At 43.6% G+C, this 17,356-nt stretch overlaps 1 protein-coding gene across 2 annotated transcripts in view; it reads right to left on the bottom strand.

Moving 5' to 3' along the window:
- ARFGEF2 (ADP ribosylation factor guanine nucleotide exchange factor 2) overlaps positions 1–17,356 on the bottom strand; it is a 96,246-nt gene that overhangs the window by 44,251 nt on the left and 34,639 nt on the right. The window contains exons 8-19 of one of the 2 annotated variants that reach the window (XM_045885916.3): positions 16,549–16,700; positions 13,594–13,724; positions 12,221–12,455; positions 11,457–11,556; positions 10,584–10,723; positions 8,614–8,722; positions 7,769–7,952; positions 5,695–5,806; positions 4,889–5,094; positions 1,778–1,862; positions 1,504–1,675; positions 549–700 (exon numbers count right to left, since the gene is read on the bottom strand). In XM_045885916.3, the coding sequence (XP_045741872.1) occupies positions 549–700; positions 1,504–1,675; positions 1,778–1,862; positions 4,889–5,094; positions 5,695–5,806; positions 7,769–7,952; positions 8,614–8,722; positions 10,584–10,723; positions 11,457–11,556; positions 12,221–12,455; positions 13,594–13,724; positions 16,549–16,700 (1,778 nt within the window). The remainder of the gene's footprint in view (positions 1–548; positions 701–1,503; positions 1,676–1,777; positions 1,863–4,888; positions 5,095–5,694; positions 5,807–7,768; positions 7,953–8,613; positions 8,723–10,583; positions 10,724–11,456; positions 11,557–12,220; positions 12,456–13,593; positions 13,725–16,548; positions 16,701–17,356) is intronic. The other variant, XM_045885917.3, reaches the window with a different exon arrangement.

The raw sequence follows: 17,356 nt of genomic DNA, 5'->3' as shown, positions 1-17,356 counted from the left end.
CTATAAAAACACCTTAGAGAAAAATTATGTGCATGTCTATAAGGCATGTACCTTTTCTAGACATTTTAGAAACAGAGAGACTTCAGGATACTTTTATTTCCAACTAATTTCATCTGGTAAACTAACCCTGAGGCCACAGAGGTGAGAGGTCAAAATAAAACGACCTCTTTTGCCTGAATAATTCTTCATTCATTCAGTCCCCCAGCAGCCCCAACAGCATCCCTGTGTTTGTCCCCATTTTACCGACGATGAACACAGAGAGAGGCTGAGTAAGCTGACCAAGGTCACAGAGCTACAAAGTGGCAAAGGCAGGATTCCAACTAGCCATTCTGACTGTGGAGCCCACGCTTATGGCTGGCACTGGCACATCCCCTGCATCATCAAAGGGCTTCTGGGAAGAACCACTTGAGTAACTGTTCAGACAGAAGCACCCAGACCTGACCTTTCCTCTCCTCCACCTCTTCACCATTACAGAGGCACTGGTTAGCTTCTAGCTGGTCACCTGCAGAATCAGGCCGAGCCAGGTTCTAGCTTCTCAGGATACTCACTTTGAACATTGGCCGGACATGGTCCAAGTGAGTGGCGCTGGTGAACGGGGCCTTGGCATGGCTCACAGCCTCCATCAGAGCTTTGGCTGTTCTAGCCATTTGCTCCATCTCCAGGTTGTACAGCAGCCGTCTCTGTTTTTCACTAGCTACGCCTACAAAGAAATGAGAGTCTAATAGCAGCCGCTGACACCCACTGAGCGCTCGCTGTGGGCTAGGCACGGTTTTAAAAGATTTACAACGATTAAGTCACAAATCCTCCTGAGCACCTCTGTGAGTGTATTCCAAATATTACCATTTTACTGAAGGGGGAAATGAGGCACAGACAGGCTCAGCACCTTGCCCAGGGACACACAGCCAATAAGCAGTGGAGGTGGGACTTGACCCTGGCCAGTGTGGCTCTGCAGCCTGTGCACTCAATCTCTACGCTCTGCTGAAGCCGAGAGTGTCACGGGCCTTCCCTCACACAATTCTCATCAAGGTTGGCACCATCACCAGTGGCATTAAAGCAGTTTTAAGGAACACTGTGTGGGATAATTTAGCTCTCAGATTACTCATTTTAAATTCCTTCTTGTAACTAATCCCAAGTCTAGCAAGAAGATGGTTATGAGAGAATCAGCATAATCACCCTAACTGATTTAAACACATTTACTGGGGCGCCTGGGTGGCTTAGTCGTTAAGCGCCTGCCTTGGGCTCAGGTCATGATCCCAGGGTCCTGGGATCGAGCCCTGTGTCGGGCTCCCTGCTCAGCAGGGAGCCTGTTTCTCCCTCTCCCACTCCCCCTGCTGTATTCCCTCTCTCGCTGTCTGTCAAAAATAAATAAAATCTTTAAAAAAATAAACAAACACACTTACTATTCAGATACCTAGATACACGAAATTATCAGGGAACTTAATCATGCAATCTGATAAACTTGAAAATTAGGATTAACAGAAATAATCTGTCATTAGACCTTACTCTGCTTAGTAGATTTGGTCGCGATCGTATGCTCTTTTGTTTCTTTCATGGCAATTTTCTTGCCTTCTATTTCTTCATAGATGCTTGACAGATATTCTTCTGGGAGATCTTTACTATCGTTGATACCCCGATTCATTTTAATGTATTGTTCTTTTGTCATTTTATTTTTTACCTGAAATTAAAAAAAATTAAAAGCCATTTAGAAAACATCCAATGGCCCAAATAAAACTCCTTCTTTAGCTACTATAATATATAAATCATTAAAATATATTACCTGAGGGCTGTGCAAGTCTGTGGTTAGCATGATAATGGAGTATGCTAGGACATATGCAGTATCAGCACTAGCAAACAGGGTTTGCCTGGAAAAGAAGGTTCCAGATATAAGAACATGCACAGAGAAGAGGCTAATGGAGACACGCTGCACTGAAAACAGGCCAACTGTTCCACATGATGATGCCAAAGTAGTCAAGAGTGTTCACAGCTTTTTTGTTTTTTTGTTTTTTTTTTTTAAAGATTTTATTTATTTATTTGAGACAGAGAGAATGAGATACAGAGAGCATGAGAGGGAGGAGGGTCAGAGGGAGAAGCAGACTCCCCGCCGAGCAGGGAGCCCAATGCGGGACTTGATCCCGGGACTCCAGGATCATGACCTGAGCCGAAGGCAGTCGCTTAACCAACTGAGCCACCCAGGCGCCCGAGTGTTCATGTTTTTATCACCATCGAATAATAACTAATGACCTTAAGTGTAGAAAAAGCTAATTTAAGAAATTGTGTCACGTTTTAGGTTTCTTTGAATAAAGCAGTTTTAACTCAAGTTTTAAAGATTCTCAAGGTACAGCCAGAACCCTGGATGAGGGTGTGGCAAGTGAGGCACCCAGAGCACAAAATGCACAGAGACCCTCACTCCGACCATGAGAGTGAGGACCCCTTACAGTCTGCACCCTTGTGCTTCACCTACCTCACCCTGGTCCTGTTCCTGAGAGCATCTACTTTGTGCTGGGCACTGGGGAGAAAGAGGAAGAAAACTGTTGTTCAGAGGTGCCTGGCTGGCTCAGTCAGTAGAGCGTGCGACTCTTCATCTTGTGTTTGTAGGTTCAAGCCCCATGCTGGGAGCATTTTACTTAAAAAAATCTTAAAAAAAAAGAGAAAACTGCTGTTCAATTATTAATTATTTACAGCTTACATTACACACTGTAATACTAAACAGCAGAAATTTGAAAAAAAAAATTTATATTGTTCTACATAATATGCTTACGTCTGGCTTTTTTTGCCTTAGCCAAGAAAAGACAAAAATGTGTGGATACACAGTCTCAAAGTATGTGAGGCTGAAGCTACAAAAACTGGTCTGTCCAAATCATCCCCAAAAGGAAAGGGAGAAACTCTGAAGAACATAACAAAAGGTCTGCTTTTTTTTTTTAAGATTTTATTTATTTATTTATTTATTTATTTATTTATTTATTTATTTATTTATTTATTTATTTAACAGAAAGAGACACAGTGAGAGAGGGAACACAAGCAGGGGGAGTGGGAGAGGGGGGAAGCAGCCTTCCCGCTGAGCAGGGAGCCCGATTCGGGGCTTGACCCCAGGACCCTGCGATCAGGGCCTGAGCTGAAGGCAGACACTTAACAACTGAGCCACCCCGGTGCCCCAAAAGGTCTGCATTCTACCATGAAACAATCTAACATGTTTAGCCATTAAGAGAAACAGACCAAGGTCCCCAGGTCCACACAGGAGATATGTTCGAAGTAAGTAATATCTCCTCTGCCTTCACGGCAAATTCTGTGTTCACTGGGTTAAAATGACCAGATGCTGCCTCTGTTGACCATGCATCTAATGGGAATAGCTCGTTGTGTGCCTGGAGGATTAGAACCAATTAATATGAAAACCAAATTGACCTGAGAGGCAAACTGTTATTAAAATGTCTCTACTGAACAATTTCTACATCATGTTCATAGTATATTCAGACATTCTTCACTTCACGCCCAGGGGAAAGAGTGTGAGCTTTTGAGTTAGACAATCCGTATTCAATCCTGCTCTGCTACTTACCAGCTGATTAACTCTGGACAGGTTACTCACTCTCCCAGAGCCTCAGTTTCCTCTCTAAAAAATGGAGACACTACTCCCAGGCTTGCCATTAATTAAATGAAATGCATGTAAAACCCATGGTATGGCTGACATATAGGAGATGTGTTTTTGGGGTTTTGTCTTGTCTTTAAAAGGTTTATTTTAGGGCGCCTGGGTGGCTCAGTCGGTTAAGCGACTGCCTTCGGCTCAGGTCATGATCCCGGGGTCCTGGGATCGAGTCCCGCATCGGGCTCCCTGCTCTGCGGGGGGCCTGCTTCTCCCTCTCCCACTCCCCCTGCTTGTGTTCCCTCTCTCGCTGTGTCTCTCTCTGTCACATAAATAAATAAAAAATCTTAAAAAAAATAAAAAAATAAAAAATAAAAGGTTTATTTTAGAGAGACAGAGAGATAGCATGTGCGTGTGTACACATAGGGGAGGAGGGCCAGAGGGAGAAAGAGTCTTTTTTTTTTTTTAAGGTTTTATTTATTTGAGAGAGAGACAGAACACAAACAAGGGGAGAGGCAGAGGGAGAGGGAGAAGCAGACTCCCCACGGAGCTGGGAGCCCGACATGGGGCTTGATCCCAGGGCCCTGGGATCACGACCTGAGCTGAAGGTAGATGCTTAACCACCTGAGCCACCCAGGCGCCTCAGGAGAAAGAGTCTTAAGCAGACTTCCCACTGAGTATAGAGCCTGACACGGGGGTCGATCTCATGACCCTGAGATCAAAACCTGAGCTGAAACCAAGAGTCAGACACTCAACCTACTGTGCCATCCAGGTGCCTCAGGAGATGTTTAATAAAGGTTAGCTCTCTTTAATTTCCACTTCCTACAAAAACATGAACTACCCACCAAAAGAGGACCTAAGATGAAATCATGCACTTAGGCAGGTTTTATTAGTTATGTAGCCATTTTTGTAACCTGCTCATCAGTATGTAACCAAAGAAAAACCCAAATCCTTGAGATCTACCCCATATGTTAGATCAGGGAGCTGTTCTTAATTAGGAAAGAGGTGCCTAAGCCCCTTCTCAACTCAAAATTACTCTTATCAAGATAGCGTGGGCTCTACCTGTGTAAATGTGGGCAAGTTACTTAGCCTCTCTGGTCCTCACTCTCCCTGTGTGCAGAAAGGGGACACAAACAGAAGCTGTGAGGTCTTACCTGAAATAATCCCTCAGCAGTGTCTGGCACATCGTAACAGAAACGTTAGTTGTTTGGCGCAGATTTAGAAAGATTAAACTCAACTCCCAACCAAACTAAGATCAGTGCTCTGAGGCAAGACAAAAAGATGACATGGAAGGGACTTCAACACAGCGCTTACCCCTGGTTGCACTCTATGTATCTTGCAGCAAATTTCTCCATTAGTCGATCAATCTTCTGGGCTTCCCCAGGTAGACGGAAACCTTCTAGAAATGTCCGTAGGGCTGAGACAAATTCCTTTTCGCAGAAGTCAAGTTGGTCCACGTAGGCATACATCACTTCCTTGTTGAACCTTGTGCTGTCTCCCAGAAAATCACCTACCTGGGTCTGAAACATACACATCCACTCACATCTAGAAATTGTCATATGTGAACCCACAGTAAAACACCCTTCAGACAGGGTGGGGAGGCAGAACACCCTGCTCTCAACACCCAGAACAGGCTGGCCTGCTAGAAAAGCTGGGCGACTCCAAGCCTGCCCACCCACCCACCCATTCCAGGCTCAGTCTATCCTGTCTCAGGCAGAACAGGAGGAGGCACAAGAGACTTAAAGATGAAAGAATGATGGGACACACTCAGGAGGGAGGTGGGCTGCAGACAGTGTCCTTTGACTGCTAAGATGATATCATGCACTTAGGCAGGTTTTATTAGTTATGTAGCCATTTTTGTAACCTGCTCATCAGTATGTAACCAAAGAAGTTTCTAGCAGTCAAAGGACACTTCTAGTTCTGACACTGTTCCACCAAGTACACAACCCCCTCTTGGGAGCTTTTTGCCAACACTGGCCAAAGGAGTAAGTAGGACAGCTATAAACAAGGGAGTGGACAATAGCCACTGCGCTGAGGGTCAGCCACGCTCTAGGTTAAAGCTAGGCGGGGTCTCAGAAGCACCTGATAAAACCTACACGCAAGCGAACCCCCAATCTTACAGAATCAAGGCGCTCCTCCTGGTGCAGGAATTGGGCAATGTCTTCAACTGATGTTCCCAACATGCCCTGCTCCTGGAGAAACTGGATGCCTCTCTTGGGTTTCTTGTTGAAACTGTTTCAAAAAGAGAGAGGACATGGGTTACTTATTTCAAAATCTGGAGGAGAGAAAAAGCTGGCATTTGAGGCATGAACAAGTCATCGCCTATCAGCTCAGGAAGGTCCTGTGTGTCCTGGTGGCTTCTCTGAATTTCACCTTTAATTTCTGACCTAGCTATAGCAGGGTCCAATGGCTGTCACCCAACATCTGTTCTCCTCTTCTCCAACACTAACAGAGCCCTAGATGTTTAGCCAGGCACACAACCACCTGGAATAAAAATTACATTTTCCTGCCTCCCTTAAAGTATGGCCACGTGATAAAGTTCTGGCCTGTGATATATGAGCAGAAATGGTGTGGGTACTTCCAGGAAGGATCCTTAAACAAAGCTGGCTTGGCTGGGAGGTATATTCTTTTTGCAGTTTCCCCTTTATTCCCTAGTATATGTATGATGGCTGGTGCTCTAGCAGTCACCTTAAACCATGAGGCAACACTGAAGGTGGAAATTGTGTTAAGGATGGTGAAGCAGAGGGGCACCTGGGTGGCTCAACTGGTTAAGCATCTGACTCTTGATTTCGGCTCAGGTCACAATCTCAGGGTTGTGAGATCGAGACACATGTTGGGCTCTGTGTTGGGTGTGGAGCCTGCTTAAAATTCTCTCTCTTCCTCTGCACCACCCCCCCGCTAAAAAAAAAAAAAAAGGATGGTAAAGGAGAAAGACTAAAAGAGCCTGGATCTTTGCTGTCCATGAGAGCCAATATAACAGCCCTAGACTGTCCACATTGGGATTTCCTTTAACAGTGCTTAAGTACTGTGTGTATTTCCTGTTAAAGGTAGGCATACTTCACTATGGATAAATTCAATGTGCTATTTACCAGGCCCCGCACTGGAGAATGCTCTGTGCTGGGGCAAGGGCTGCGCAGGAAGGACATGGATCAGGTGCGAGCAGGAGCAGCCTGCAGACAGGAGGCTACAGAAGGCCTCCTTGAGGAGGAGAGGTTTCGCCAAGCCTGAGAGAGGAAAAAGACCCAGGAGTATTCCCAGCAGAGGGCACAATGGTGAGAAGAGCTCAAGGTGTTCAAGGGACTAAAGCACACGGTGTGATCGGATACTGGCAAATGAGGTCAGTGGGGGTGGGGGGTTGGAGGTGGGACCAGGCTGTGATGAGGAGAGGGAAATGTGGAATGATTTAGGTGGGGGACTGATAAGACCTGTTTTAAGTTTTTAAAAGATTAGCTGCTTTGGGGAGAATAGACTGGGGGCGATAGAGGGCTGGGGAGAGTGGAAACGAGATCAACACTTCGTAAGTATTATAACATCAGCTTTTAAAACAAACCAAATTTACTAAGTTAACTAATCATTCAAAAGTTGGGACAGAATATGAGACTGAGTTTACGTATTTTTATGTGTGAGAGACTGGAAAGAAACACCTTAAGATTTACCAATGCTTGTAATAATGATGATGCACTTATGAGAGGATGTCATTTTCCAAAGATACACGGCTGAGGTATTATGATGGGTGCAAATTACTTTCAAATGGTTCAGAAAAAAATATACCTAAATAATGCTAATACGACAAGCTTAATTCTTCTGTATGTTGGAACTGTTCATAAGATATAGTTGGAAAAAAGTTACCAATGCTGATTTCCTTTAGATGATAATTTTATGAGTGATTAAACATTCTTGCTTCATACTTTTATGTTCTAAATTGGTTTAATTTTTTGCATTAGGTGAAATAAAAATAAAAAGACCAGGCATCAACTACACAAAGCTATTAAATTTCAATCTCAATCTGCCTCTCCCTCTCCCTCTCCCACTCTCTCACTCACTCACTCTGGCTCAGTCAGGCTTGGCTGTGAGCATCAGCACTGGCCTTTTGTAATAGGCATTCCCCTAGGGGAGTCAGTCCCAGGTTCCCGGGGAAGACATGGCTTTGTCAGAGGCCCCAAGAGATTTGGCTGGAGTAGCAGCCATACTCACAGCTCGATGCCATGTTCGATAATGTCCTTTTGTTGCTTGATGACCTCAAACTGCTCTGGATCATCCTGGACAGCCATCTGGGTCCCCGAAGACACCGTGGACTCCATGGACGTCACACTGCTCCGTCTTGCCATGTCAAGGCCTTTCCCATCCCCTAGATCCTGATCTGTGGGCCTCTCCTGACCTGCGATGACATAAAGCAAAGGAAACTCAATCAACAGATGGGATACAGACATACCTGAGCTCAGGTCTGACTCTGTGGTTCCCTTTTCCAGACCTGTAACAATAAAGTTTATACCGTAAGAGTTGTAAGCATGAAACCTTGATATCACTCAGGTACTTCACTTAAAAATTTACTTTTTTGTCAACTTGATGAGCTAGTTCTAAAATTCACATGAAAGAACAGAAGTGCCAAAACTGAAGACACTTGAAGAACAATGAATAAGAAGACCTGCCCTAACAGTTATCAAACTCACTAAAGAATTCAAGGCATCTGAAAAGTGTGGTAATGATGCAAGAACAGACAAATCCGCAGAATGGAACAGAAAATTCAGAAACGGACTTCCACAGGGAAATCTGGTATATCCTAAAGGTGGTGCTTCAAGGTGGTGAGGGAAGGAGAGACTACTCAAAAAATCAGAATAACTGTCTCTCCATTTGGAAAAATGATGCAAGAGCACAACTCACACTGTTCCCTCCAAATCCAGATGGATTAAAAAGCAGAAGCTTTAAGGCAGTCAGCAAACTAAAGTGTTTTGCTAATTCTAAGACAGTGACACAAAGACGACTTTCCCAACAGTCATGTTGTGAATGGAGGTGGTGCTATGGCAAGCAAGCCCTCTCACCGAGGCTGGTCTGGTGGTTGGGATTCACATACAGGTCTTTGCTCCATTCCACCATACACTTGAGAATGGACACGAGGCACTCCAAACCTTTCTTCCTCAGACTGAGCTCCTAAAGGACAGAAGGGACATGGCACAGAGACTTAACAGATACACTGGGTGCAGACATCTACAGGACTCTATGGAATTCTCTGAGAATACGAGATAATCACTGACCTTCGGTGCTGTTAAGCACAGAACCCAAGGAAAAGTTAACAGGTGGCAAAAGTATTAAGGGCTCACTGCAAAAACCCTGAAAATCTCTAAAGCTGTTTATTACAAACACCCTAGTAGAAAAACAGGAGATGTGTGCCTTCCTAAAAGGAACAGTGTTAGCTGGATTTTTTTTTTTTTTTAAGTAAACTCTATGCTCAACATGGAGCTTGAATTCATGACCCCAAGACCAAGAGTTGCATGTTCTACCTACTGAGTCAGCCAGGTGCCCCAAGTGTTATCTGGATTTTTAAAAGGAAGTTATTCATTGCTTGTGTAATTCGAAAAACACTTAAGACACTTTCCTTTTTAATAAACCAACAGGGTTGTGGCGCCTGGGTGGCTTAGCTGGTTAAATGTCTGATGCTTGGTTTCAGCTCAGGTCAATGATCTCAGGGTCATGAGATCAAGCCCCACATCAGGCTTGGCACTCAGTACAGAGTCTGCTTGGGATTCTCTCTCCCTCCCTCCCTCCCCTCACGCACATGCACCCGTGCATTCTTTCTCTCTCAAATAAATACATAAAATCTTAGGGAAAAAATTGCTTAAAATAAATAAAAATTAAAAATCAACAGGGTCTTAACCAGTGACCCCCGCTCCCTAAAAAAAAAGAGAAAAGAATTTTACATGATGAAACAAATGAGTGATTCTGGACACATTCTTACTCTTCAAACACTCACAAATGCATACCATCTTAAGGCCTGCTCTACAAATGAATAAAAATACTAATTTTTAAAAAAGTAGCATTTCTTAAAAAATTGAATGTGAATCGCAGATAACCTGAAGAAATGCAAATATTTTCTACTCAAAACAGCATCTAAGGTGGCACAGATCTCTCTGTGAATCTAATGACACCTACAGACCTTCTAGGGAAAATGCCCATACACCAAAATTCTACACATAATTCCAGGCAGCTCACAAACCTTCTGACCAGTTCCTTCAGAGACCTTACCTTAAGATCCTCTGTGTGGGCACTCTAATGAGGCAATTGGATAAGAGACAACTTCCTTTGCCTTACTGGAGCCTAGGATCCTGTTTTCATATAAGCTTTGGAAAGGTGACTGTAAGTGAACTGACTTCCTACAGATCTTGGCTCAAATGTCACCTTCTCAGAGAGACTACCTTTGTGACCCCATTAAAAATGACAGCACCTCCATTTCTAGGACCCCTTTATCCCTGCTTTATTCTTCTCTGCAGCTTGCTTCTCCATTGTCTGCTTGTAAATGTCGTGACCACAGCAGTTGTGCACTGTGCTTTGTTCACTGCTGAATCCTAGCACCAAGGACAGCGCTGGTCTGGCACATGGTGGCACTCAATAAAGGTTCATGGAGATGAATGCACCTTTTTTTTTTTTTCCCAAATAAAAATGGATCCTTAAAAATAAAATCCACGCTGGTTGAACTCACTACCCTAAGATCAATTCCTGAGCTGAGATCAAGAGTCAGACGCCTAACCGACTGAGCCACCCAGACACCCTGAAACAAATGCACTTTAAATATAAATGGGGGGCACCTGGGTGGCTCAGTCGGTTAAGTGGCTGCCTTCTGCTCAGGTCATGATCCCAGGTTCCTGGGATGGAGCCCTGTGTCAGGCTTCCATGCTCAGCAGGGAGTCTGCTCCTTCCTTTCCTTCTGACTCTCCTCCCTGCTCATGCTCCCACTCTCTGAAATGAATAAAAAATCTTTAAAAAAAATATAAATGGGTGTTTTCAGCGTTTTTACCTGCAAAGGTGTCATCCCCAGCTCGTGTCCACTTCTTCCCTGAGCGATTTTGGATAAATCATTCACGAGGCGCTCAAAAATGTTAGCAGCATTTAAATCACAGTCGTAGTTGACATAAATATCTACAACACACTGGGCGTCTTGGAAAATAACACAGAGATATTAGAAATTCTGATCCAACAGACAAAGCAGTTACATTTTCTCATTAAATGAGATTCCTTTTTCAAAAATGCTTCCCACTGAATCACTGACTCAGGTAGCCACGAATCCCTCAGGAAATGTGTGTCAGATGTACTAGAAGTCAGGAGGCCCTCTTCTGACACCTGCCTCGGCACTAACCGGAATCTTGAGCCCCTCACTCCACCTCTCCAAAGCTCATTTTCATCATAAGAAAGAGATATAAACTGCCCGATCCACCTCTTAAGGTTGTGTGACTTATGGAATTATGTTTGATGACAGACAAGTCGGAGGCTTGGTTGACAGCCACATAATCGTACTGTGAAAAAGTAAATCTGAATTGACCTTCGCATCCAATCAAGGGTTGGCAGCATCAGTATCTTGGACCCTGTGACTAACAAAGCGTTCAGTTTGTAGGTGGAGTGACCCTGTATCCTGGTTTTGCAGGATTAGGGGGCTTCCCAGGATGTGGGACTTTCTGTGCGAAGACCACAAAGTGCGGGACAAACCAAATTGAGCTGGTCATCCTCTAAAGAAGTGGAGAGGGACTAGACGTTAGGTTAGCATTAGCCTTTAAGGTGAGGTTTCCCAGCACTGCATTAACACTCTAACAGCAGGAGGTAAAGGTCTCAATCTGGATTCTGGAAAAGCATTTCTGGGTAAGTCAATGGATGAGCACCCTCAGAGTGAAAATACCTGCACAGATCCTTGTCAGAGTCTGAATGACCATCCACCTGTGCTCAAAAGAACTTGTTGATGTTTCTAAAATGTTCAGGAAAATCTCTTTGAAAAAGACCTACATGACATGAAGACAAAGGGGGACACCAATTAATACCATTTAAATTAGGGCTCAAAACCCCCAAAGGCTTTAGGGAACAGGCAGCTCCGAGTGAGGTAGCCTGGGGAGAAGTAAAAGAGCAGCGTGTGCACGCACACGCACTGCTGAGGCGTGGCGGAACCCTGGCCTCCCGTGGGAACAGCTAGCGGGGCAGGACCACAGCGACCCGGAGGACGGAGCCCCCACCGGTGGAGCAGCTGCTCCTCAGCAACCACCAAGAGCTGTCAGGCAAAGATGAGGACTAGCGTTACAATTCTGAGAGAAACCAGAAATCTGGATTTTTATGTAAAATGAAATGAAAATGACTTCTCAATTTGCCAACTAGTTCAGGTCATTTCAAACAATTTATAGGCTAAACAAAGATGTTCAGGGGACTGAATCCAGCACATGGGCCACTCGACTTACACTTTTGGTTAGAAAAGCATGCAAGATTTGGGGGCAGAAACTTTTAGGAAAAGGTATTCTCTCACTTATTCAAAAAGTTCTTCGTTGGGGTGCCAGCAAGTAGACTGTGTAAGTCTAGTTCCTGGTGACTATGTCACCGGGAGTCAACTCTTCGTGTATAACCATTATACAAAAAAAGAAACAAACAAAACCCAAAAAATCATTTTGGAGGCCATACCTCTATTTGCATTTTCAAGTGCATTTTGAAGTTTGAAAGAAGAGTAAGAAAAATGGCAAGAGAGAGCTCAAAGACATCAGGCACTGAGGAGACGCCATTTTTGGACAACGCCACACAGAGATACTGCTTGATTGCGTTGATGAACATCTCGTGAGTCCTGAAGACCTGGCCGGCGTTCTGCAGCACAGACAGGAGCAGCTGCAGGGAAACCACCTTGGAACGCAGCTCGTGGGATCTGGCACAGGAAGGGAAAGATGGTGACAATGCTAAAAGATTCAATTTTAAAGAGCAGGTTTCTTGAGAAGGACTCGCTCCTCTAGCAGCAAGCAGAATTTTCTGAGAGCCAACGAGTTAAGAGTTGGCACCGGCACCTAGATGCCCAGAGCGTGAGGGCAGATGGCATCAGGTGGGTCCTCCTGGGACCTGCAGGCCCATGAGGACAAGAATTGCCAACTCCTACTATCCTTTTCTTCTCCTTGCCATAAAATAGGATATTTAGCAGGAGCAAAGTAAGTATAAACTGACTCCAGAATGCTGGTTCTGCAACAACAGTTACTTTACATCATACCTGTGAGACTAAACCCTGTGTCCTGCTCTGTCTTTACGGAGAAATGGAAACAGTGCTCTTTATCCACCTGCCTCATGCTCTCCACCCTCACCCACAGGGCCAGAAAGAAGAAAACTTTCCTGAATCAAGTCCTTAACGGTCATCATATCTCAACAGAAGAGTCGAGGATTATTGTTAGCGACTAACAATAACAGTGACAATCAAACGCATAAAGTGCAGGGTCCCCCACTCAGGATGCAATGATATCATCTCATGTCATTGATCCTGTAAGGCACTTTCCCACAGTCACATTTTTCAGCTGAGGTTCAGTAATGCATATGGCTGTGGAGGTGCTTTCAAGCGAGCCAGGAGTGAATGCAGCTCCCTAGGTCCAAAGCGCTATCATCTCTGCAGTAACTGGTTCACTACAAAGAAAGGTTTGGCTTCTCTAGGATGCATCTGGGGCTTAAATCTGTACCCATGGAGCAGAGGTTTCCCACAAAGGCAGGGAAGTAAGGTTTGTACACATCCTGCCTCTGCCCACCCTGCATCAGAGTAAATTCATTAGTCAGAAAAAAGAGGGTGCACATTCAACATAATAACTCTTTTTTGCATATAAACCAAGGAAAGCAACACTGGGCAAAATCTTGGTGTGGACACAGAGACAATCCATTATGAAAGGGCTGTAGAGACAGCAGGAGTCTGAAAAGCTGTAAATTCCTGCATTCACACCAACCAGGGGACAGGGCACTGGGGTTTCCTGGAATCCCCAACACCCTCCTGGGTCATCTGGGTCATACATGGCCAAGAACTGATGTCCACTTACTTTGGATCTGGGGGGCCTTCAGCAAGGGGTTTCATGGACAGCTTGCAAAGGGAGCGAAACACCAGGAAGGCGTCCTTCTGCAGAATGTGAGAGAACCTAGTGGCCACTTGATGGGCCTGTGCATCTGATTCCTGAGATTAGAAACAAGTAAGAGAAAAATCAAGGAGTCAAAACAAAAGAAGAACTCGTTTTCAAAAATAAGGAATGGAATTATCTCATGGAAATTTAAAATTCTGTTATTTATTCAATGGGGAAGTGAGGAATGTGGGGGAGAGGACAATATGCCAAAATAGGAGCTATGGGGGAGTCATTTTAGCAATTCTAAAACCTTGTTCCTTGTCCTTCAAAAAGTGGGTATGGGTGGCTTAAAATGATAAATGAGCAAACGTTAAACCGTTAAAACTCTAAGACAAATACAGTTGACCCTTGAACAACACGGGTTTGAACCGCATGGGGCCACTTATATGCGGATTTTTTTCAATAAATACAGTACTGTAAATGTATTTTCTCTTAAGATTTTTTTCTCTAGTCTACTTTATTGGAAGAATACAATATGTAATGCATATATGAAATATGTGTTAATCAATTGTTTATCCTATTAGTAAGGCTTCTGGTCAACAGTAGGCTATCAGTAGTTATTAAGTTCTGGGGGAGTGAAAAGTTAAATGCAGATTTTCGGCTGCATGGGGGGGCAGCGGTCAGTGCCCCTAGCCCCCGCATTATTTAAGGGTCACATGTATAAGTAATTATATTAGCTTGGATAACAGTATTTCTAAGAACACTACTGCAGGATAGATGGGGGAAAATGATAAGGCATTTTAAAATATACTTCTTTAACTAAAAATAAGCTACATTAAAAAATATTTGTAACATGACAAAGACTAATATGCTCGACATACAAAAAGTCCTTATAATTCATTGAGGAAAAACACGGAAACCTTCCACCCAAATGAAAAACAGGCAAAAAAAAAACATGAATAAGCAATTCACCAAGAAATGCAAATGACAGATTAACCTAAATAGTCTTACTACTAATTATTAAGGCGGGATCTTTCTCCCAACAGACCAGCAAAATTTGGAATGAAGGCTATTGCCCAGTTTTAATGAGGGAATGGGGAAATGAGCACTGATAGCCTACAGGTGGGCAGAGATTCAAGCATTACCTTCCTAGCAGGCTAATGTGATGTTAAGGAACAAAAGCCTTAAAGCTTCCAACTCGTGACCCAGCAATATCACTTGTAGGAATTTATCCTAAAGAAAGAATTAAGGATGTGCACAAGATTTATCTATAAGGATGCTCATTACAGAACTATTTCCTGTGATAAAAAACTGGAAGTAACATAAAAACCTAACAGGGAACTGGTAAAATAGATTATGGCAATCCACAGGACAGAATTTTACATGACCACTGAAACAATTAGGTCTGTAGGTACTGATGTGAAAAGATGTCCAGGGGCGCCTGGGTGGCTCAGTCGTTAAGCGTCTGCCTTCCGCTCAGGTCATGATCCCAGGGTTCTGGGATCGAGCCCCGCATCGGGCTCCCTGCTCTGCGGGGAGCCTGCTTCTCCCTCACCCTCTGCTTGCCTCTCTGCCTACTTGTGCTTTCCCTCTTTCTTTGTCAAATAAATAAAGAAAATCTTTAAAAAAAAAAAAAAAAGATGTCCATAAAACGGTGTTGAGTAAACAAAGAAGTCACAGCCTAGTATATAAGGCAAGAGTCCTTCGTGCAGATTTGAGTACATCCCTGTAAGTGCATTCTTAATAGGGATGACATAATCCCACGGGGACTGCTACAGACTGAATGCCTGTGCCCCCTCCACCCCCACTCAGAGGTTGACATCTAATCCCCAAAGTGATGGTATTTGGAAGTGGGGCATTTGGGAGGTGATTACACCAAGAGGGAGGAGTCCTCGTGAACAGTATTAATGTCCTTAAGAAGACAGCCATTTATGAATCAGGAAACAGGTCCTCACCAGACACCAAAACTGCCGATACCTTGATCTTGGACTCCCCCGTCTCCAGAACTGTGACGGATACATTTCTATTGTTTATAAGCCACCCAATCTATGGTATCCTGTTATGGCAGCCCAAACAGACTAAGACAGGGACAGGTACTGGTTCTTAGTGGAGGGGCAGAGGGGTAGGGGGTGGGAAAAATCTTATTCTTTGTATGTATAAAGCACAGGTACATGTATAATTATAAACAGATATCCGGTTTATCAGTGGCTTTAAAGTTCATGAAAGGGGGTGGTGCGTTAGAAAAAGAAATATATAAAAAGGCTGGGAGGATGGGCGCTGATAATGCAAAAGGTTGAGAAACACCAGTGAAAAGGTGAAGAGAGTGGGTTCAGGTGGGATGTTAACATCGTATTTCTCCCTGTTTTGAGTGTTTATATACAGCATTTTCAAGAAAACGACAAAGCTATTTTAAAAAAAAATAATGTGGCAGACAGATCTATGGGTCTGAAAGGATGTTTGTAATATACACTAAGTTTCAAAAGCAGGTTACAAAGCAGCAGTATGTCATGTGATTACATTTAAGTGGAAAAAAATATGAGAGGGAGAGAAAAATCTAGAAGGATATAAGTAAAATGTTAACAAGGGTTATCTCTAGATTAGGGGATTATGGATGAGTTTTATTTCCCTATTTTTCCTTCTCTGTATTTTCTTATTCTTCTATAATGAATGTAGATTGAGAGAAAAGAAAGGCCAGGAAACCGAAGTTTTTAAAAGCCTGAATAAATAAGGTTTAATAACAATGCTATATACAACCAACAGTAGCACATTCCAAGAATGGAACCTACTAATACAAAGCACATAAGGCCAGGACTGTGTGACTAACTGAATAGGGTCTGCTAGTTTTCACTCACTTCTTCTGCTAGAGATTTCATTCTGCATCTTCTATGAAAGTAAAAATCCAAACGGGTCTGTATAGGAGGAGGATGACCAACATACCAGATTATCCGCCGACGACAAGGACTGCCTGTCGTCTGCTATCCCATTGGTCTGTGAGTTTTCGTCAGCTGCTGGAGGAACAGCACATTCCTGGCACTCCAGTTCACCCAGGACCTGCTCGGGTTCTGTCAGGCCGTGCTTTTGTGCTGCTTCTTAAAACACGAGTGCAAAAATCATCATGAAATTAGTACTCATCCCAAAAGGTCTGACACCAGGGAGAAGTTATTCACATCATCTTCTAGCTCATGCTTTTTCCCGCTCGCCCTTTGCCACCACCCTAGGAGACTGACATAATATTGAAAAAGGCTTGACCAAAGTGGTGCTCAGGCTTTTCATGTGTCTATTATCCACAGCCCCAATCCCCAGAGGTTTCATTCATACTGCAGTCCATGTCAGTGGTGCCTCTAGAACTGAGCAATACAGCAGCCCTGCTCACCCCTGTCCACTTCGGGAAAAGGCTAGAAGCAGCTAAACATGAAAAGCACCAATTTTTAAAAAGCTCCACTAATATAGGGGTTAGAGAAGAGCCATGTAAATGAAAAGAGTTGGCAGTTACGACAGAAGACCTCAGTCACACGGGAAAAAAAACAAAGTAGACCTGAGCTTCCTGGCAGCCACATAAAAAAGGGAAAGACAAAGAATTAAAATTATTCTATTTTAAAGACATTGCTACCAGAACGTATATTTCTACATTTTATTAAGTAATTTTATTTAATTCCACATTAAATAAATAATGAAATCTATGAATACAGATTGGCAGTAACCTAAATCAACTTCACAGTGGGTCAGCGGGTCAAAAACTTCTTTG

The sequence above is a fragment of the Mirounga angustirostris genome, unplaced genomic scaffold, assembly GCF_029215605.1.
Source record: "Mirounga angustirostris isolate CCGP_5_RB_7025 unplaced genomic scaffold, mMirAng1.0.hap1 SCAF_10, whole genome shotgun sequence".
Lineage (NCBI taxonomy): Eukaryota > Metazoa > Chordata > Mammalia > Carnivora > Phocidae > Mirounga > Mirounga angustirostris.
Note: the sequence above shows the minus strand (reverse complement) of the source record. Positions and strands in the feature narration are given on the sequence as shown.